Source organism: Microtus pennsylvanicus, chromosome 1 (assembly GCF_037038515.1).
Source record: "Microtus pennsylvanicus isolate mMicPen1 chromosome 1, mMicPen1.hap1, whole genome shotgun sequence".
Taxonomy (NCBI): Eukaryota; Metazoa; Chordata; class Mammalia; order Rodentia; family Cricetidae; genus Microtus; species Microtus pennsylvanicus.
Window position 1 is genome coordinate 30,056,045 of NC_134579.1, and position 19,990 is coordinate 30,076,034.

General features: G+C 44.1%; 1 protein-coding gene across 8 annotated transcripts in view; it reads left to right on the forward strand.

Moving 5' to 3' along the window:
• Nucleotides 1-19,990, forward strand: part of Itsn1 (intersectin 1) — a 183,453-nt gene that overhangs the window by 77,685 nt on the left and 85,778 nt on the right. For all 8 annotated transcript variants that reach the window (XM_075960103.1, XM_075960055.1, XM_075960085.1 and 5 more), the window contains exons 7-14: nt 1,107-1,203; nt 4,067-4,167; nt 8,220-8,283; nt 10,860-10,997; nt 12,598-12,710; nt 14,121-14,383; nt 15,400-15,549; nt 16,188-16,328. In XM_075960103.1, the coding sequence (XP_075816218.1) occupies nt 1,107-1,203; nt 4,067-4,167; nt 8,220-8,283; nt 10,860-10,997; nt 12,598-12,710; nt 14,121-14,383; nt 15,400-15,549; nt 16,188-16,328 (1,067 nt within the window). The remainder of the gene's footprint in view (nt 1-1,106; nt 1,204-4,066; nt 4,168-8,219; nt 8,284-10,859; nt 10,998-12,597; nt 12,711-14,120; nt 14,384-15,399; nt 15,550-16,187; nt 16,329-19,990) is intronic.

The window sequence follows — 19,990 nt, forward strand, 5'->3', positions numbered from 1 at the left end:
CATGATTTCCTTTCATGGACAATAGAGTCTGAGCAGTGTCTAAACATTTTGTGTTTTCATGTATCGGTTACTTCTGTTCTTTAACTGCTGTGAGCAGCTAATACACAAGCCCATCCTTTGACTAGAATTCCATGGTGAGAAAAAGTGAGCATTGTGAGTTTTGAACAAGCAGAATGGACAGGGCAGAATGGGGAAAAAGTCAATTAAATGCCCGAGTATATTAAGATCACAGTGTTAAACACTTAACTGGAGGAAAGGATGTAATTATTTTTGTTCTTGGTTTAATTTCACTTTGAGACGTTATTCAAAGACTTTTCCTATAATTAAAAGAAAGCATGAAGTGTAGATATAGATAGCCTTGGCCTAACAAATCGTAATGAATTTATAGCAATTTGGGAATCTTATAAAAAGCTGTTTGGGATATCTGAGGAGATTCAGCAGTGTAAGCAGCGTATGTTTTGACTTTATGTTTGTGTTGCTGTTGCTGCACCTGAGGCGACCTGCACTTATGAAGAGGAGAGTAGCGTCTACTGAGCCTCTGTTAGCTTAGTCCTGTGCAGCCTTCGCGTGGTGGCTGCTGCAGTGGGATTGTGAATCCGCACGCTCTGTCTTGTTTGCTTTTGTGCTCTGGCAAGTGTTCCAAGACACTAGACAAGACTGAAGGGTGGGGGGCTTGTTAGGGTCTCATCAGATCAAATGAGAATCACACACAAATCTGCCCCTCCCACAGTTCTCTGGGCAAGACTGGGTAGCCTGGGACTTCTTGGCTGTTACATCTGGAACTAATAATTTAACTCCCTTGATGGTAAGAAAGTGCCATCTTATATATTTAAGTTGTTACTTCAATGACTTGGAACAGTACCTACAAAATGTGATACTAAATGTTCAATAGAGAGCAGAGTTCTATGGATGTCAGCATTACAGCTCAGTCTGGGGTTCTCTAGGACAAGTGCGTCTAGGCAGGAGACAGTAAAGGGCTGTGGCTCTACACTGGAGAAAGAGGAGGATTGTCATTGCTTTAGATGTTTTAAATAAGAAAAATTTCTTATTTTATAGACTTAAAATATTCAGTATTTTATTACATATTTTATTTATAATATTTACAGCAGCCACATTGCCAAAGAGTTCTTCCTTCAGCAGATCTGGTCCAGGGTCTCAGTTAAACACTAAATTACAGAAGGCACAATCATTCGATGTAGCCAGGTAAGAGTGCTTGTTTTTAATGGAAAAGTTAGTTAAGGCACTATTTAATTCCCTTTAAACGAATTTTGTTCATGTTATTTTTTTTAATATTTACTTTATGGGTTTGATGTTTTGCCTGCATGTATGTACCTGTATGTATGTATGTATGTGCACCACATGCCTGGTGCCTACCGAGGTTAGTCAAGACTATTGGATCCTCTGGAACTGAAGTTGCATAGGGCTGTGAACCATCATGGGTGCTGGAAATTGAATCTGCATTTTTTTACCAGAGCAGCAAGTGTTTTAAACCACTGAGTGTCTCTTCCTTGTTTAATTACAATGCTAATAGTGTCTTTATTAGAATTTACAATTTGTTTACTACTGAGATGAAAAATCAAGCACATGCCATTTTCCTAATTTTTCTTTTCAACAAAAATGCAGTAGTACAGGTTGGATGTGCTGCTCCGTGGTAGAGAGAGCTTACCTAGCACATCCAAGGAGCAGTGTTCACCACCAGCACCAGCGAAGAGACAGACTCTGGGGAGCTAGGAGAGCCAATTCATGATTTTGTATTAATCATTGAAAAGTTTATTAATTTTTTATGAGATTTGAACTAAAGTTGAGCTTGCTTTTAATACTGTCATAATCTGTCTGGCTTAGTAGTAGAGCAGTAGTAAACACCAATTTTAATAAAATGAATAATTTATACTAGTGTTCATAATAATTATATATGTGGCTGAGTTTTGAGAGACTGTACAATTTCTTTGCTTATATGTGGCCAACCATAGTTTCATATTATTTTGTATATGTTTCTTTTACCACCTCTTTTTTTCCTATGGCTGAGATTTAACCTCGTATTCATATTAAATTTCTTCTCTATCTCAGACTGACGTTGGTGTTTTTAACTTTTCTTACATGGTTTTAAATTCTGCCTTAAAATTGCTTTATACCATTTGGATGCCTCTTACTGATGGTCAGCAAATAGTGCTTTTTGATGGTTGGTTTTCCGTGATGTGAAGTTGTAACTTTTTGTGATGGAGCTACCTTTTACGTAACATGCTGATTAAGTTGTTAGTTTGCTTAAACTCTCAGGAATGTAGTAGAAAGCTGATAAGTATAATCTGGGCGAGCGTCTGTGTGCAGCACCCTTTATCTTTGCAGTGCAGGAGCAAGATAGTTCCCTTTAATAAATAGGCAGGAGCTGGAATCAGCAAACTGTTAGACAGAATGAGAGACGCGTTGCAGAAGTACTCACAGCAGAACCCCCGGTGGTAAGTGTTTCCATTAAGAGACTTAGAGGAATTCAAGAAGGCGGATTTGTCACTTCTCAAGTGTGGGTAGTTGACTCTTGAGACCTTTGCTAGTACGTTAGTCTGTGAACACCACACTTGTTAGTAAATAAAAGCTTCAGTGTGTGGTTAAAATCTTGGTGTGGTGTGTGTGAATCTCTGTAGGAAGGGAAGGAGATTGCTGTGGAGCCTTCCTTGTCACCTGCCCTGCACACGCAATGCCACCCTTCTGTCTCCATTGCAGTTCAGTGATCGCACTCAGACCCTGGGTCTTACAGACGGTGTCGGTGTGGTGCTTGTGTGGGCCGTGCATCTGCAGAAGGAATTGCCGGAGCATCTTACCCAGACTCACTGTCAGCAGGGCTTCTCAGGCCAGCATGCTAGCACGTTGGCAGGGAGACACCAGTGTTGGGTTACAGTCAAGAAAGTGGAGCTTTGTCCATGACTGCTCCACTGATTTGCCAGGACCCTGGACATATCTTGTTTCCTCCCTGGGAGGTTTCCCATTTGCTAGGAATTTAAGCCTCCCAGCAGGAAATAGTTTCCTTCATTAAGAAGTGGGCTTAGGGACTGTAAGATGGCTCAGTGGGTGAGAGTGCTTGCCTCCAAAACTGAGGACCTGGGTTCAACTCCTGCACACGCGTGGCATGTGTGCACTCTCTCTCTCTTACATACACACGTGTGTACGCACACCTCAATAAATAAATAAATAAATAAATTTAAAAACAAAAAAGAAATGAGTCCATGTTTGTTGTAGAAAGTTAGATATCTACAACATGTTTGTTGTAGAAAGTGTAATTTATTTATTTGTTTGTTTATTTATTTGTTTATTTATTTTTTGATTTTCAAGACAGGGTTTCTCTGTAGCTTTTTTTGGTTCCTGTCCTGGAACTAGCTCTTATAGACCAGGCTGGCCTTGAACTCACAGAGATCGCCTGCCTCTGCCTCCCTAGTGCTGGGATTAAAGGTATGCGCCACCACTGCCCGGCTCTGTAGTGTAATTTTTAAAAGGCAGTTGCCAGCATTGCTTTTTAACTAAAGAAAGAATTCATGAATCCTTTGGAAAATCTGGATAGTATATAATATCTCAGTTCCTGGTATATTTTCATATATTACAGGAATATTTAGATTATTAAATTGTATGTAGCATATGAAATAGTCACTTGATCTGTTTTTCTTCATATTTAAAAAAAGCCAGTTAGTTTAGTTAGTTCTTTAAAGATTTCTTTCTAAGTGTGTATGTATGCCATGTGTGTCAGAAGATAGAAGGGGGTGTTGGAGCCCCTGAGCTGGGTCACAAGCACTGTGAGCTCCATGACATGGATGCTGGGAACTGAACCCGGGTCCTCTGGAAGCAGGCACTCTTCTGCTGAGCCATCGCTCCAGCCCCAATTCCCCTCTTTTGACAGACATCTGTAACTTTTGTGGAAGTGCTGAGTGTGGCCAGGTGCTGGGGCCTTTGCCTCTACAGGGCCCGGATTGACGCCAACAGCACTGTGAGGGAGCACTTGCTAACCTGCGGTGCTTAGACAAGTTCTTGAGCCTTGGTGAGCTGCGCCTCACGCTATGTCACTCTCTCCTTCCTCTTCCTACAGTGCCCCTCCAGCAGCAGAATGGGCCGTGCCTCAGTCTTCGAGACTGAAATACAGGCAGTTATTCAACAGCCACGACAAAACTATGAGTGGACACTTAACAGGTATTTACAAACCTACATTCATTGTCAAAATGCAGTCACTGATTTAAATATGGAAAGTCCTTTCCAAATGTCTCCTCTCTTTCCTTATTTCTGAGTAGGGTTTCCATTGTCTCTGTTACCGATACCTCTGTCCATGCTTACCCTGTTCTCCTCCGCCTCTGGTCTTCACCCTCTTGCCTGGTGGTAAAATGGATCACAGAACAGGAACCTGCTTGCACGTTGAAAACCACTCATTAGAGAAGTGGGACATGAGTGAAGATCCTGCTGTGAGCAAAGTCGCTCAGCTTCTGAGGAGCAAGCACCTTTATAGCTGCCTGTTCAGGTCAGGCAGAGGCTGGATGCAGGGCAGAGCTGTGGGATGAAGGGACTCTGAGCTGTCATGATCGGCTTGTGCTCATGGAAGGGGAAGGATTAATTTCTAGGATCTCAGTGGGTTTTCTAAAGCGTATTGATTCTGTTATCCAGATCAGAAGTGTAGAGAAGCATTTGAGGCACCATCCCAAGCCTTTATTGTGACGTTTTAAGAACTAACAGCCACCAGTTGGGATGTTACAGAGAAAGCGCAGTCTTTAGAAGGCGAGTGTGAAAGGGACACGCGGGAGTTGACTGGGCAAACCCTTACCCAGAACTCAGGCACACCCGTCCCTCTGGCATTTTACTAAGACACAGCTGTGGTAGGCTTTGGCACGAGGGTGATCAGAAAGGTGTTGTTCAGCTCTTGGGATGAGTGAGAAGTTACTGTCCTTACCATACACAGCTTCTTTACACAGACGGCAAGCTGGTATTGGGGGTGCAGCTCGTCCTGTGCGGGTTCTCGGCTCGATCGTAAGACAGAACTCTTTAAAGTTCTGGTTCTTCACACGTTGCTTTGCTATTGCTTATGGTTATACTTTACTTCCAGATGAGGAATTGGGCTCTGTGTAAAGGGAAGACTGGAGAAGGCCTTCATTCTGCTCTGTTCTTGAACCCTGTCTCCATGGTAGACCTCAGCAGTCACCTCATTCACCTCAAGGGGCAAAAAGTAAACACTTGTCATTCCACACTTTTTCCAAAGCAGCAGCTCTCAGTATTTTTAGGTAGTGTTTTTAAAAACCCCACTTTTCAGGCAGTGGTGGCACACACCTTTAATCCCAGCACGCAAGAAGCAGAGGCAAGAGAATTTCTGTGATATGTTTGCTTCAAAAAACAAACAAACAAACCAGCCAGAAGACCCACACTAGCCTGTGCAGACACTGAGGAAATACTCCACAGTATCATTTTGATCAGGTGTGTTTGACACAGCACTCTAGACGCACTCAGTTTCTTTAGAAATTGTTGGTATTTGTTGTAAGCTAATTCATAATTTTGTTGTGAATTGGTTAGAAATTCTTTCATGTTGGGAAAATTTTTTATGAATGATAAAAGTAGAACTTATATCTTGATGAAATGATTTAGACACTTGAATTTAGAACCTTTAATATATGGGACAAAAAGTAAGATTTGGAGTATTCTAGTTTGCTCAGCAAGTATTTAAGGTGTAAATTTTATCTATGAGCCAGACCATTGTGCAGTCATTACAAAATAAGAAATGAAAAGTGCTGTAGTATGTTTTAAAATGGCAGTAAATGATGTTTCTGAGGGCTCTATAGGGTGTTTCTAGGTTAAATCAGACAATTAGTGGAAGTGGAGCTGATGGCGAGCTGGATGAACCAGGAAAGTCATCCTCTTTTGTTGTTACTGGTTTTGTTTTTTGAGGCAGGGTTTCTCTGTGTGTTTTCCTGTCTGTCCTGGAATTCGCTCTGTAGACCAGGCTAGCCATGATAAAGTCAGCCTCTTGATGAGAACTGTGGAAATAGTTCTGAGCACTTGAAATCCCCAAATCAGCTGTCTGTTCAGCAGAAAGAAAAAGGTACATCCAGAGAGCCCAGCACAGAGGCCCAGGAAAGCAGTCATTTCATACTCTGCTCACCTACAGCTTCTTAGCTAGTTCAGTGGTTGTCAGCCTGGCGGTTGCGATGGCCTGGTTTACATACCAGTTAAAGCACAAAGGTTGCAGTGATGTGACATAGAGAAGCTAGGTCATGCTTGTGCTGTGGGATGTCTGGATACTGTGTGAAGATGCGTCACTGTGATTGGTTTAATAAAGAGCTGAATGGCCAATAGCTAGGCAGGAAGAGGTTAGGTAGAACTTCCAGGGACAATGAGGACTCTGTGAAAAAGAAAGGCGGAGACCAGGAGATACAGAGAGAAAACAGGAGGTGCAAGATGGAAGAGAGGTAATGCCACATGGCAGAATGTAGATCAGTACAAATGGGTTAACTTATCAGAACTAGTTAGGAACAAGCCAAGGCTATAGGCCAAGCTTTCATAATTAATGATAAGTCTCCATGTCGTTACTTGGGAGCTGGCTGGTGGGACAGAAAAAGACTCACTACAGATGATGCCTGGTACCATCATTTTCTCTCCCTGTGTGTCGTCACTTTTACCCTCCCCAGAGTTGTACATAGCCTACAGCCTAACTCACCCATGCCACAGCCTGCAGCAGATGTCCGTGGTTAGTGCGATTCCCAGCCGCAGTCTGCTTTAGTTTCATGGCAAGCCTTTCGGGTATAAATTTCATCTTCAAGCAAGACCCTTGTGCAGTCGTTAAAGATGTCATCAAATTCTGATTTTCTAAGTCTGGTTTCAAATTCTAAAGTGTGCTGGGACGCTAGCTAGTCCATTTAGAATGGACCTTACTTACCTGTGAGTATCCTGGTGATGCAGCTCCCTAACGCATGCCCCTTTCCTCTCACGTGATTTGATGTGTATGTTATACCATGCTTTTCAAAGAGAAAGGGACTGCACTCCTTTGTAGAGCTGAGGCCGCAGAGGCAGAGGCAGGCAGGTCTCTGTGAGTAAGGCCAGCCTGAACTACAGAATGAGTTCCAGGACAGCCAGGGTTACACAGAGAGACCCTGTCTTGAACCCCTCCCCCCAGTAAGTAAAAAGAAAATGAATTCTAAGAAAATGTATACATTGTATGTGTTTACACGTGTGCATTAATGTATACTTTTTGCCAATATGTTATATGTAAATAAAAGCTAAAACATTGGCAGTAATAGACATGGTAACTGTCACCTGTACATCACATGGGTGCTAAACTCATTGTTAGGGCTCTTTCCAGTGGGTCATGGATGTGCTCATGGGTCCCTGGAAATGAGCAAGTCCCTGAGTGAGGAGCTGCTTCCCTCAGCAGAGGATAGACCAAGCCAGTAAAGAGCCTGCAGCCGCTTGCCTGTTCATACTTTTCCCTTCATTTTGGGAAGTCATTGTGCTAGAACTCATGGTGTCTGCTCCTGGCTGTGCAAGAACACACCGCTTCTGTGTTTCACAATTCGGAGACTTTCGGAAGTAAATAATGGAATCTGAAGTTTGTGCAGGGGTAAGGAATCGTCGCAGTTTCTTGGTCCATGGGTATTCCTGGGACTACATATTTGCCTCCCCCGACACTGCTTGAAATCTGCAGTTGCTGTTTTTATCTCATAACTAAAGCTTTTTCGTGCCAGAAATGAAGATATTTATCATGATATGAACAACATAAAACTGATTTTGAAAGAAAAGTTGAGATTCTAATAACTTTTGTGGGACCTTTAATCACTCACATCCTTAGCGTGTGTGTGGTAGGGTGTATGTAGTGATGGCGTTAGAAGGGCTGTGTGTAAAGGCCTCATCTTCCTCTAAGTCTTTTCCCTAATTTATGTAATGGTGATCATGGTGAGACCAGCGGGTGGTAGCTGTGGCAGAAGATGTCAGTTTACAGTTCTTATGTCTCCATTTATAAATAAAATCCCAATGCAAAAGGATGATCTGGCTAAGAGGGCAGGCTAAATTTGAAGCTCCAGTCTTTTACGTCCTCGCTCCTCACTGGTCATCCTGTGTTTTCTGTTTCTTCCCTTTTGCTGGAGCGAGCACACACTGGGTGCAGTGGTGATTGCACGAGACCGCATAGAACCCGTGTGCAGCCTCTGGCCTCCATGTGCAGGGACTGTTTGGTGATTCATCCTTATGTGTTTTCTCTGGTTTCTGCTTAGGTCCCCAGGCAAGAACTATTCTTATGCAATCAAGTTTACCCCAGGCTCAGCTGGCTTCAATATGGTAAGGAAGTACAAGTTCCTTGGTTTGTATAAAGTTGAAACTTACTTAGGGTGGTTTTTTCCTCGGGATTCTGGTTCACATCCTTATTTAGAGAGAATGAAGTATGTGTAGTTTTTAGTAAGCTGCGAAAATTGCTGTTCTTACTACAAGGACAGGGATATTAGCACAGTGAGCCCTAAGAACTCAAGACAGCCTAACAACTCCTAACCCAAGGCCATGTTTCTTTTCCCCCATGACTTTAAGCCAAGTCTCTCACTGTCTTGCCTTAAATATTTAAATTTATTTCTTTAACTTTAACCACAATGCCAATAGTTTGCTTCACCTAGTAGTCATTTATATCAAATTAATGAGCTAATCCTCAAATGCCTTCCATCAGCTAGTGCTTTGTATAGTTTTATTTATGCAATGGAGTGAAACAAACCTATGTAATATTTCATTGATCAATTTAAATTTCTTTTAAAGATTATTTTATTTTATGTATTTGTGTGTTTTGCCTACACATATGTCTCTATACCATGTGCGTGCCCAGTGCCCTTGGAGGGCAGAGTTAGAAATGGTAGGGAGCTCCACTCTGTGGTGCTGGGAACCAAACCTGGATCCTCTGCAAGAGCTGCAAGCTTTCTTAACCACTAAGCCATCTCTCCAGCTCATTAATTGATATATATACCTCTAATCTCTACATTACCCTTTCTTGTTCTCTGTTTGCTCCCCAAGTCTCTCCAAATACAAATGAGGTAGTTTATTGAATAGTTCCCTAATGGCTTGACTTTGCTGTGTTCCTCTGGTGGCACTTAATTTGTTTCTGTATTTCCTGTGAAATGATAATTACATCTAGAACAAGGCTTTTCAGTTTTAGCACTGTGGCTTTTGGGGGCAGCATTTCTTCATTTGGGGCTTCCCCGTGCATTGTAACATCTCTGGCCTCAGTTCTGAGAGCCCAGATGTCTCCAGATGTTAGCATGTGCCTCTTGAGAGACTGCTCAGTCCTGGGTATAGACCTTATCTGGTTCTACTTTGATTTTTGCTCTTTGGGGTAGGACTACATTAGAGATGTTACTGTGTCCTGTCTTTGAGAGCTGCAGGATGTTCCTGTTAGTGCATAATGATCTTCAATAGCGCTTGATGAGCGTAGCCCAGCTGCTCTTTTCTCTTTCCTTTCCTTCCATCCTTCCCCCTCCCTCCTTCCCTCTAGCCCCCCCCCCCCCCCCCCCCGCAGCTTGTCTCTTCAAGTTGTGTGTTGATAGCTACCTGGAACTAGACCTGGTGTCCACTTCTTATGTGGCAAGTCTTGCCAGCTCTTGATATGGCTGCTCGACCAGGGGTGAAGCTCTAGTGCACTAATGCTCCCCTCTCCTCCTCCCTGTGCTGTTGAGTAGGAAGTAGTTTCTATATAGCACGTTCAGCCTTGAAGTCTGTGTACAGCTGGCACCCCAGGACCCTCTGAAACAGATCTAAGATGTAACATCTGTGGAGCTCAATTGACGTTTATTTGGCTCCTGTCCTACCCCTCATGCTTTTCATTGATGACTTACACCCTAGGACATTGGAGGCCTCTCTTAGAATGCTGAATTTTCCTTCTTTGCACTAAAAAGATGCTTTCATTTTTGTGGCCCTTATTTAGCCAGTTTATGGGTGAAGGGGAAGAGTTTTAATACTTTTTAGTTCGATTTACCTTGGAGTAGCTGAGAGTGCAGCATATAAAGAAGGTGACAGGTGGATTTGTGGCTTTCTGCTCCATTTAAAGGATGAACATCATCGAAAGAGGGGAGAAATAGAACAGGGAACAGACCCATGGGCCGGGCAGGGAGAAGAAGTGAGCTACAGGAAATGTGGGCACTCGGCTGGTCCCGGCCTCTCATACCACTGTGGTAGCTCTGTCACTGACCATTGTGTCAGAGATGTATGTGCATGATTGCCCTCTACAGGGGACACTGTTCCCTTGTGGAAATTTCACCTTAGCGATAGTAGCTGACAAACGTGACTTTGTGAACAAATGTGTGCTCTCTCGTCTCCTTCTCTTGTCTGGAAGAATCCGCTCTTTACTGGAATTAGCTGTTGGAGCAAGTTCATCACAAGCCTGATGGGAATTGGAGTGCTAGAATGCGGAGGGAGACATGTCCCAATTCTAGAGGGGGACTGGAGACACGAAGATCAATTCATAAATGAGTGAATGGCCAGTGCTGGGGTGTGACCTGCACCCATTTTTGTAGGTGGTTTTATTGTGAATGTGGGCACGCCCATTTGTTTACATATTGTCAGTGGTTTTCATCATGGGCAAACAGGGCTGGTGTAGCTTACAAACCTTAAAATAATCTGCTGTGTTACCCTTTGTCAGTCCTTTGTCTAGCACATAGCATGTTAACATACAAGAACTTGAGAACAATGCACTTTAAATGCCTTCAAGGACTAAAGGGATCGTCATGGGCATGGTTAGCATTTGTTGGATGCTGAAGACAGTTCTGGCTGTGTGGACTGTCGGCGTAGGAGCAGAGTCAGGAAGTAGGATTTCAGATCACTGGTGAACAGGAAGAAGCATGCATTTTCCTGAACTGGATTGCGTGAATTTTTTGAATTAGGAATCTTTCTGACATTGATCAAGATGGAAAACTCACAGCAGAAGAATTTATCCTGGCTATGCACCTAATTGATGTTGCCATGTCTGGCCAACCCCTGCCACTTGTTCTGCCTCCAGAATACATTCCTCCTTCCTTTAGGTAAGTAACATTTGATTCCTGAAGGAATTTGCATGGATTCCAAGCTTGGCTGTTTCCCTTTCCTGGCTTGAAGATGAACTGTCTGAAAGAAGAGCCTTTAGGTCAGTGCTGGCCCTGGTCCTGATCCATTCTCCTAAGCACTTCCACATTCCTTCTAGTAAAAGCATCAAGTAAAAGTCCAGGGTTTGGCCCGGCGGTGGTGGTGCATGCCTTTAATCCCAGCACTTGGGAGGCAGAGGCAGGCGGATCTCTGTGAGTTTGAGACCAGCCTGGTCTACAAGAGCTAGTTCCGGGACAGGCTCCAAAACCACAGAGAAACCCTGTCTCGAAAAACAAAAACAAAAAACAAACAAAAAAAAAAAGTCCAGGGTTATCCGTTTTTGTGCCCATCTATCACTGAAGCTCCTCAGAAATTATACTCACACGGTGAAAGAGAACAAACAGGGGGGCATGTCCGAAATCAGAGGTCACACCTGCCAATCACGCACATTCAAGAGGAAACAAAATGCTGGCAATGTAGAAATTATAATCAGGAAGGTAATTTCTGAAGCATACTCAGTAGAGATGTCAAGAGTGCTTACGAGATGTAGTCAGGAGAAGCCTGCTGGGATTGACATCCCCACTCGCACCTGTCATGTGTGAACACGGCATCCCACAATGGTCCATTTACTGAACAAAAGACAAGTAAAATCTACACTTATATTCAGAGTCCTCAGATCTCAGGAGAGACTTGGGTACAGTTCTAAAATGAAGAGCCACAGAGCCATCAGTATCTGCTTCTGTGTCGTACTGGGAGCAAGGTAGGGAATACACAGGGAGAAAGCAGCAGGCAGCAAACCCCTCAGCTCTAGGAACCCATGAGAGAAACATCTCAAGATGATGTTTTTTAAAAAGCATTAAAAAGAAGAGAGATTCGTTTTGGTTTTTTGTCAGGATCTCACTCTATAGCCTTGGCTGTCCTAGAATTCACTCTGGAGACCAGGCTGGCCTTGAACTCTCAGAAATCCACCTGCCTCTGCCTTCTGAGTTCTGGCATTAAAGGCTTGCGCCACCATCACCTGGCTGAAAGGTTGTTTTAAAAGACAAAGGTTGAGGGTTTAATATGACATTTATTAATAAATGAGTCGATTTGTTTTCAGAATCATAAATATATTTTGTGTGTAGGGTACTAAAGTAGGGTTTCTAAAGGGAAAAGTGTTAATTCCAGTTAGCTGCACTGTTGCCTTCCTTGGGGAAGCTGAGAATTACTTCCAAGAGTAATGGTAATAGCCACCAACACTTACTTACTGCATGGTTACAAATTCAGCCCTTATGGGTTGTTCTAACTCGTGGCAATTCTAAATGGGGACCGCGATGGTTTGGAGACCCCAGGATCGTGTACATCCAGGCATGTGCCACCACTGAATTACATCTCTAACGATGACCCACATCGTGAGTAAGTTTGGCACTCGGAATCTGATGGCATTTAAAACCTTTTGAAACCGTTTGAAAACCTTTATAACTTAGAGAAAACCAAATCTCTGCTTTTTCTCACTCTCACTGACACCTGCTCCAGGGTGTGCTCTAGTCAGCCCTTCCTGTCCTTCCTTTCTTTCTGCAGAAGGGTTCGCTCCGGCAGTGGGATGTCCGTCATAAGCTCTTCATCTGTGGACCAGAGGTTGCCTGAGGAGCCAGCTTCAGAGGATGAGCAGCAGTTAGAGAAGAAGCTACCTGGTGAGCAGCCCACAGCTGATTGGTTGATGGATGGCAGAAATGGAGATGAACTTAGTTTCTGGCACTTCGCCGTTTCTTCAGCTGCCCATAGGCAGGAGACAGGCACCTTTGGAACCACTGCTGAGCAATGAGATTGTTGTGTACTCTGCTAATACACCTTCATCCCACTGTCTAACAGAAACCTGTTCCTGCTGTGAAATAAAACTTCTATAAAAATAGTCGGGCAGTGGTTGGTGCACACGCCTTTAGTCCAAGTACTCGGAGGCAGGGGCAGGTGGATCTCTGTGAATTTGAGGCCAGCCTGGGCTACAGAGAAACTTTCAGGACAGCTAGTGCTACATACAGGAACCCTTTCTGGAAAAAAAAAAAAAGAAAAAAAGAAAAGAAAAAAGACAAAAACTTCTATAAATGTCACCCATGAAATCCATAGCACTTAACTTTGGTGTTAAGAGAGTTTCTTGGTATCAACAGTACCACAGTAGAAAATTGAGTCACCTATTGGTATTTTATTTTGCTAGTCTAGGAGAACTGGGGACTTGGAAACAGAAGGAAAGTATATTAATATTAATGTGAGCTGATTTTAAGTAACCCTCATTTTCAATGGCAAATCTATTATGCTATTAAGTTAGTCTGAAATGAGATGGCTCTGAATTATTAATGAGATGATAATGATACTAAGAAGCAGTTGAAATTATTAATAAGTCTCTTTGTCATAACCGCTTTGCTAGTGTCACTTGGCTGTATTTTCAGTGCTCCCCAGTTAATTGATTGACTGAGGCACTCACTCTTCCAGCTGATTAAACTGCTTTTCAATTATGTGTAATGCTAAAATACTTGTTATAAATGATCTATGAGCTAGGCTGTGTGTTAAGTACAGTGAAAAATTTAAATATTGCTGTGATTATACTCTCAGGAATACTATATTAGTTTTAGGGTAAGGGCCTATTTTCTGAGACACAAGCATCTTTGTGTGTGGCCCAGGCTGGCCTGGATCTCACAGCAGTCTTCCTTCCTGAGTCCTGTGTTCTGAGATTTCAGGTATGCAAGTGGAGAGTGTGTGTGCGTGCTGAGGCCACGCTGTGGCTGGCCAGGATGGAGAAGAGTAGTGGAACAGCTCCATAGAATGAGTCGTCACTGCTGTGTAGGGACTGGTTCACGTTCTGTGGAAATCAAGTGTCATCCGCAAATAAATACAAGAATTCTTAGATTTGGGATTGTTTCTTTCTGTTGGCAGTAAACATTCGTTTATGGCCTTAAAATAGGAAAGGACCTTGGCAGAGTATTTTGGCTTTGCACTTTTCTCCCCCCTCCCCCCATTTAGGACATCATCATAAGGACCTTGGGCAGCTTCTGAGGTTTTTTTTGAAAGTGACGGTTCTTTTCATTATTTGTGTCTCCTTTGTTTTAAAGTAACATTTGAGGATAAGAAGCGGGAGAATTTTGAACGGGGCAATCTGGAGCTGGAGAAGCGCAGGCAAGCCCTCCTGGAGCAGCAGCGCAAAGAGCAGGAGCGTTTGGCTCAGCTGGAGCGCGCTGAGCAAGAGAGGAAAGAGCGGGAGCGCCAGGAACAGGAGCGCAAAAGACAGCTGGAGCTGGAGAAGCAGCTGGAGAAGCAGCGGGAACTGGAGCGGCAGAGAGAGGAGGAAAGAAGGAAAGAAATCGAGAGGCGAGAGGTGGGCAGGGAGCTCCCTGCGTCTGGGGGTCGCAGTTCAGGCACACTGTTCTTTTCTTGTGAGTTGTCCAGTCGTCTACCGTCTATTCCAGAACACTCCAGTGCCTGGGAATTGCTACTTACATGCTGTCTTTATTTACCTTTCTGTGGAAGTGGTGAATTTGGTGCTAGACCCGGATAGGGGAATCGGCTCCTTCTCTGTCCTTGTTTGAGTATATTGCTGCAAAAGCAATGCTGCTCTTCTTCCAAGTGAATACAATGTAAAGAAAAGTCTTTCCTTATTAAAAATATGTTTTGTTTTCATCTTCTAGTTACTGGTTTAGAAAAAGTATGTTGTCATTAGCAGCCTTGTGTTCAAGCATGTATGTACACATGCTAACAGGGTTTTGTGTTTATGTGGTGCTGGGGAGTGAACACGGCAGTGCTAAGCAGATGTTGACATCTGTGGTTCCTGGAGAAACAGAGTGACCCTCATTGTCTGTGTCCTCAGGGTATTGCCGTGTAATCTAGAGCTTGCTAAGTGAGAGGCCCTCACACTAAGCACATGAGCTCTGCTGAGCAGTCAGTGTAGACTAGTTGACACTTTGAAACTGCAGCTTTTATCTTAGAAAGTCTACTCAGAAAGTTAGATTTGGGATTTTCACCTTAGGGGAGGTTAACCAGTGACACCCATGCAGACACCTCAGGAGCGTCTGGACAGGACCATTCAACTTACGTGTAGTAACTTCTCTTTCAATAGGAGAAAATTGAATTTATTTGTTTTTGCCCTTGAGGATTTTAGTTTGATTTTGCTAAGTAAGAAAAATACTCATTTATATAGTCCACCATGCTTTCTGGGAGTCGAGAAGAATGGGCTCCTTGCCTTCCGTCTGTGTCGTGAGACTCTCATAGTCAGAACCCGTGCTGTGTGAGCTCTGGCAGTGCAATATCTCACCTTTAGAAGGAGGGGCTTCCTAGACGTTCTTAAGAAACATCGCCTAGTGTTAGGATTAAGAAACTAATAAGCTGTAACCACAGGCCGCAAAACGGGAACTTGAACGGCAGCGACAACTTGAATGGGAGCGGAACCGGAGACAAGAACTCCTGAATCAGAGGAACAAAGAGCAGGAGGGCATTGTCGTCCTGAAGGCGAGGAGGAAGACTCTGGAGTTCGAGTTAGAAGCTCTGGTGAGTGCCCGTCCTTAGGTTCAGCCCAGTGCAGGGGACATCAGCCCAGCACAGGACACATCAGCCCAGAGCAGGGGACATCAGCCGAGAGCCGAAGACATCAGCCCAGCTCAGGGATCATCAGCCCAGCTCAGGGGACATCAGCCCAGAGCAGGGGACATCAGCCCAGAGCAGGGGATCATCAGCCCAGCTCAGGGGACATCAGCCGAGAGCAGGGGACATCAGCCCAGAGCAGGGATCATCAGCCCAGAGCAGGGGACATCAGCCCAGAGCAGGGGACATCAGCCCAGAGCAGGGGACATCAGCCCAGAGCAGGGATCATCAGCCCAACGCAGGAGACATCAGCCCAACTCAGGGAACATTAGCCCAGAGCGGGGACATCAGTCCAGAGCAGGGGACATCAGCCCAGAGCAGGGACATCAGCCCAGAGCAGGGATCATCAGCTCAGAGCGGGGACATCAGCCCAGAGCAGGGGACATTAGCCCAGAGCGGGGACATCAGCCCAGAGCAGAAGACATCAGCCCAGTGCAGGGATCATCAGCCCAGAGCGGGGACATCAGCCCAGCTCAGGAGACATCAGCCCAGCCCAGGGGACATTAGCCATCGCCCTCACCCCTGCTCTCTTTCATTTGTTGAAGAATGACAAAAAGCATCAACTAGAAGGAAAACTTCAGGATATCAGATGTCGACTGACAACCCAAAGGCAGGAAATCGAGAGCACAAACAAGTCGAGAGAGCTGAGAATTGCCGAAATCACCCACTTACAGCAGCAGTTACAGGTGATTCCCTGCCTGGATTTTAATTCATTTCCTTATTCAGTAAATGTTCACCGCCCACCATTCATTGGGCATCTAAGACCAGGAGGAGATAGATAGGTTGGGTCTTGTGTGTGCTGGGCACCTGTGGGCAGCCAAGATGGTGTTCTCTGTAGGGTGGAGGTCACTAACCACGTAGTAAAGTATGTAAAGATTGAGTTTCTCTCTCCCACAGCACCTAGGACAAGAACTGCTTGAGATTCTAGGTTTTCTTTTTTTGACTTTAGAATATTTGCATATGTATACTGAGTATCTTGGGGAAAGGAGCCCAGTCTATTTAGATATGAACTATATGGTGCATATATATTCCTTATATGCAGAACTTGAAAATAATTTTGTGATATTTTTTAGTGCATCTACAGTGTAACTCTCAGGCCAGGTGTTGAATTTTCCACTTGAGGCTTCTTGCCAATCTTCAAAACTCTTCAGGGTGTAGAGTTCACACAGAAGGTTTCAGATCAGGAAAGCTCAACCTGGCTAAGTGGGAACGGGAGAGGAGGAACCTAGGTATTAGGAAAATTTTCAGCTCAACTCAGGTCTTCTGGACAGGCGCTTCTGTGAGGTTAGTGTTTGAGCGAAGACCTGAAACTGACGAGGAGCTCAAACTAAAGGCAGGGAAGAGCAGTGTCTGTCCTGAGGTCACCCCAGGCTGTGGGGGCCGGTTCCAGGGTGACAGTACCCGGACTGCTGGGTGGAGCAGCTGGGAGGCAGGCCCCAGAGGACTGCTGTCCATTGGTGGGATGTTGGTTTTACTGTGGTGATTACTGGGATCAAGCGTTTTGGTGGTTATGTGAAGCAACCATGGAGATGACTAGGTGGGGATTTGGTGGAATGCTGTTAGCATTTCTGCCTCCATCTGCCTGTCCAGATGTGTGATGCTGTCACTTGCCTTGCTATCAAAGATTGAACTATAGGGGCATCACTTAATGCTGATGTTATTGGTAGGTTTGAAAGGCGTCTGTAAGGCCTTTTCTCTCAGCATGCTGGCTAGGGGATTTCTTCACAGTGAGTGATAAGTAGGTTCCCATTTTAGTCTCTAGGTAGTATTCCATCGTTTACCCAGTTGTAGAGTTTAAATTTTTTTTACTGCATTTTTATTGTGTATGGGCACGGTGCATGTAGATGTCTACCATGTGGGTTCAGGTAGTCAGGCTTGGAACATCTACCCCCAAGCCATCATGCTGGCCCCGGCTCGGGATTTCTGTGTAAGTCTTGCGTAGATGAATGCTTTGCTCCTGGGTAAACTTTTCAGTGTGAATTGCTATTCCTCATGAGTTTCATGAGCAGCCGTTAGTGGTGTTTGCATGCTTACTTTCTGGCCAGCATGTCGGTGAGTGGTGTGGCTGTTCCCTGTCCTCACCAGCATTTGAATGTTTACTTTGAATTTGTTACTTCTGTTGGGAATATAGCACTGTGACTTTAGTTTGTGAGTCTCTGCATGCTAGTGCTATTGTGTGCCGGTTGGGATGCATATTGGCGTGTGTCTTTGTGTGTTTTGTTGAAGCACTTGGACAAATCTTTCATCCATTTTTATTGGCTTGAAGAACGGTGAGCTCCTTGTGTTGTTTTTAACCAGCAAGCTGTTTGTCAGATAACTTGTTTTGCAGGTATATATTTTCAACCATTCTACCCGCGGCCTTCACTCACTTCTTTTGTTTGTTGTGCTTTGTTTGGTTGGTTTTTGAGACAGGATAGTGCCGTGTGTCCCTGGCTGGTCTGAAAGTCTCTGTAGACTAGGCCAGCTTTGTTCCCACATGCCTTATGCCTGTGGCAGTCACTGGAGTCTCTCCTTTCTTTTCGAGTTTCGCAGGCATGTACCTACGCGCCCCGCTTGCTTATCATTTTTGTGTTTTTTTCTAAAGGGCAGATGTTCTGCATTTGATAAGGCTCAGTTTGCTAAATTATCCTTTGGTTCTAAGAAATCATGACTCCCCCATCACCAGTGAGAAAGTCTGTGCTTTCTCTGAGGACTTCCTTGTGGTTGGGTCCAAATCTATTTCAAGTTGATTATTACATACAGGTTAAGATTGATCTGTTGTCCATATATATAGATACTCAACATCATTTATTGAGCTCTCCCTTTGAAATTCCTTGGTAGCTGTTTGAGAGGTAATTGAATATTCTTGTAGAGGTTTATTTTGCATTGCTCTGCCTGTCCTTTCTCCCAACCTGTTGATAATTATGGCTGTAAGTAGTATGAATTCTCTGTTATTATCCACCTCCCCTTTTTTTTGAAACAGGGTTTCTCTGTAGCTTTGGAGTCTATCCTGGAATTCACTCTGTAGATCAGGCTGGCCTTGAACTCAGAGAGATCTGCCTGCCTCTGCCGCCCGAGTGCTGGGATTGAAAACGTGTGCCACCACTGCCCAGGTTTTCTTTTTTCTTATGTCTGTTCTTAGTTGTTTTTTTTTATAATTTATTTAACTTTATTTTATGTGCATTGGTGTGAAGGTATCAGATCCCCTGGACCTGGAGTTATAGACAGTTGCAAACTGCCATGTGGGTGCTGGAAATTGAACCCAGGTCTTCTGGAAGAGCAGTCAGTGCTCTTAACCACTGAGCCATCTCTCCAACCCCCCCTCCCCCGTTCTTAGTTCTTTACATTTCCAAATAAATTGTAGGAATAGCTTGGTAGGTTTTTGTTTTTTTTTTTAAATCTTAGACTTTTTGAATTCCATCACATTTATAGATTAATCTGAAAAGATTTGCTTTAACGATATCTAATCACATGGCCTCAGTCTTTGTGTCAATACATATTTCAGGAATATTTTTTAGTCTTCAGTGTACAGGTGTTAAGTCTGGAAGATTTTCCTTTCAGCCAGACGGAGGTGGCGTACACGTTAATCCCAGCAGTCAGGAGGCAGAGGCAGGTGGATCTCTTGAGTTCAAGGCCAGCTTGGTCTACAGAGCTAGTTCCAGGACAGCCAGGCTACACAGAAAAAAACCCTGCCTCAATAAATAAATAATAAACAAGTAAACAAACAAACAAATAAGAAAGAGTGTGAGTCAGAGAAAGACTCCCTAAGGCTGGAGTCATAGGCAGTTAGGAGCTGAGGCTGGTGTGTTGGTTTGAATAGCAATGACCACAAAGACTCCTGTATGTGAGTGCTTGGCCCATAGGGAGTGGCCTTGTTGGAGGAAGTGTGTCACTGTGGAGGCGGGCTTTGAGGTTTCAAACACTCCAGTTAGTCATGAACTGGCACACAGTCTTCCTTCTTCTGCCTGCAGATCAAGTGTAGGCCTCTTAACTCCTACTCCAGCATCATGTCTGCCTGCATGCTGCCAGGTTTCCTGCCATAATTAAAATGAACTGAACTTGAACTGTAAGCCACCCCAATTAAATGTCTTTGCTTTATAAGAGTTGCCATGGTCATGGTATCTCTTCACAGCAAAAGAAACCCTAACGAAGACAGCTGGGGATCGAACTTGGGTCCTCTGCAAAAACAGCACTGGACCATCTTACCCCCTGAGCCATGTTCAGCCTGAGTTATGAATTTTAAAGTGTTGTTTGCATGAGTGAGACAATCCCAGTGGTTGGAACAGGCTTCTTCTTGATGCTTCTTCATCTTGGTCAAGAAAGGAACTTTGGGGGGTGGGTTGGTAAGAGGCCTTGTCTGAGGCAGAGC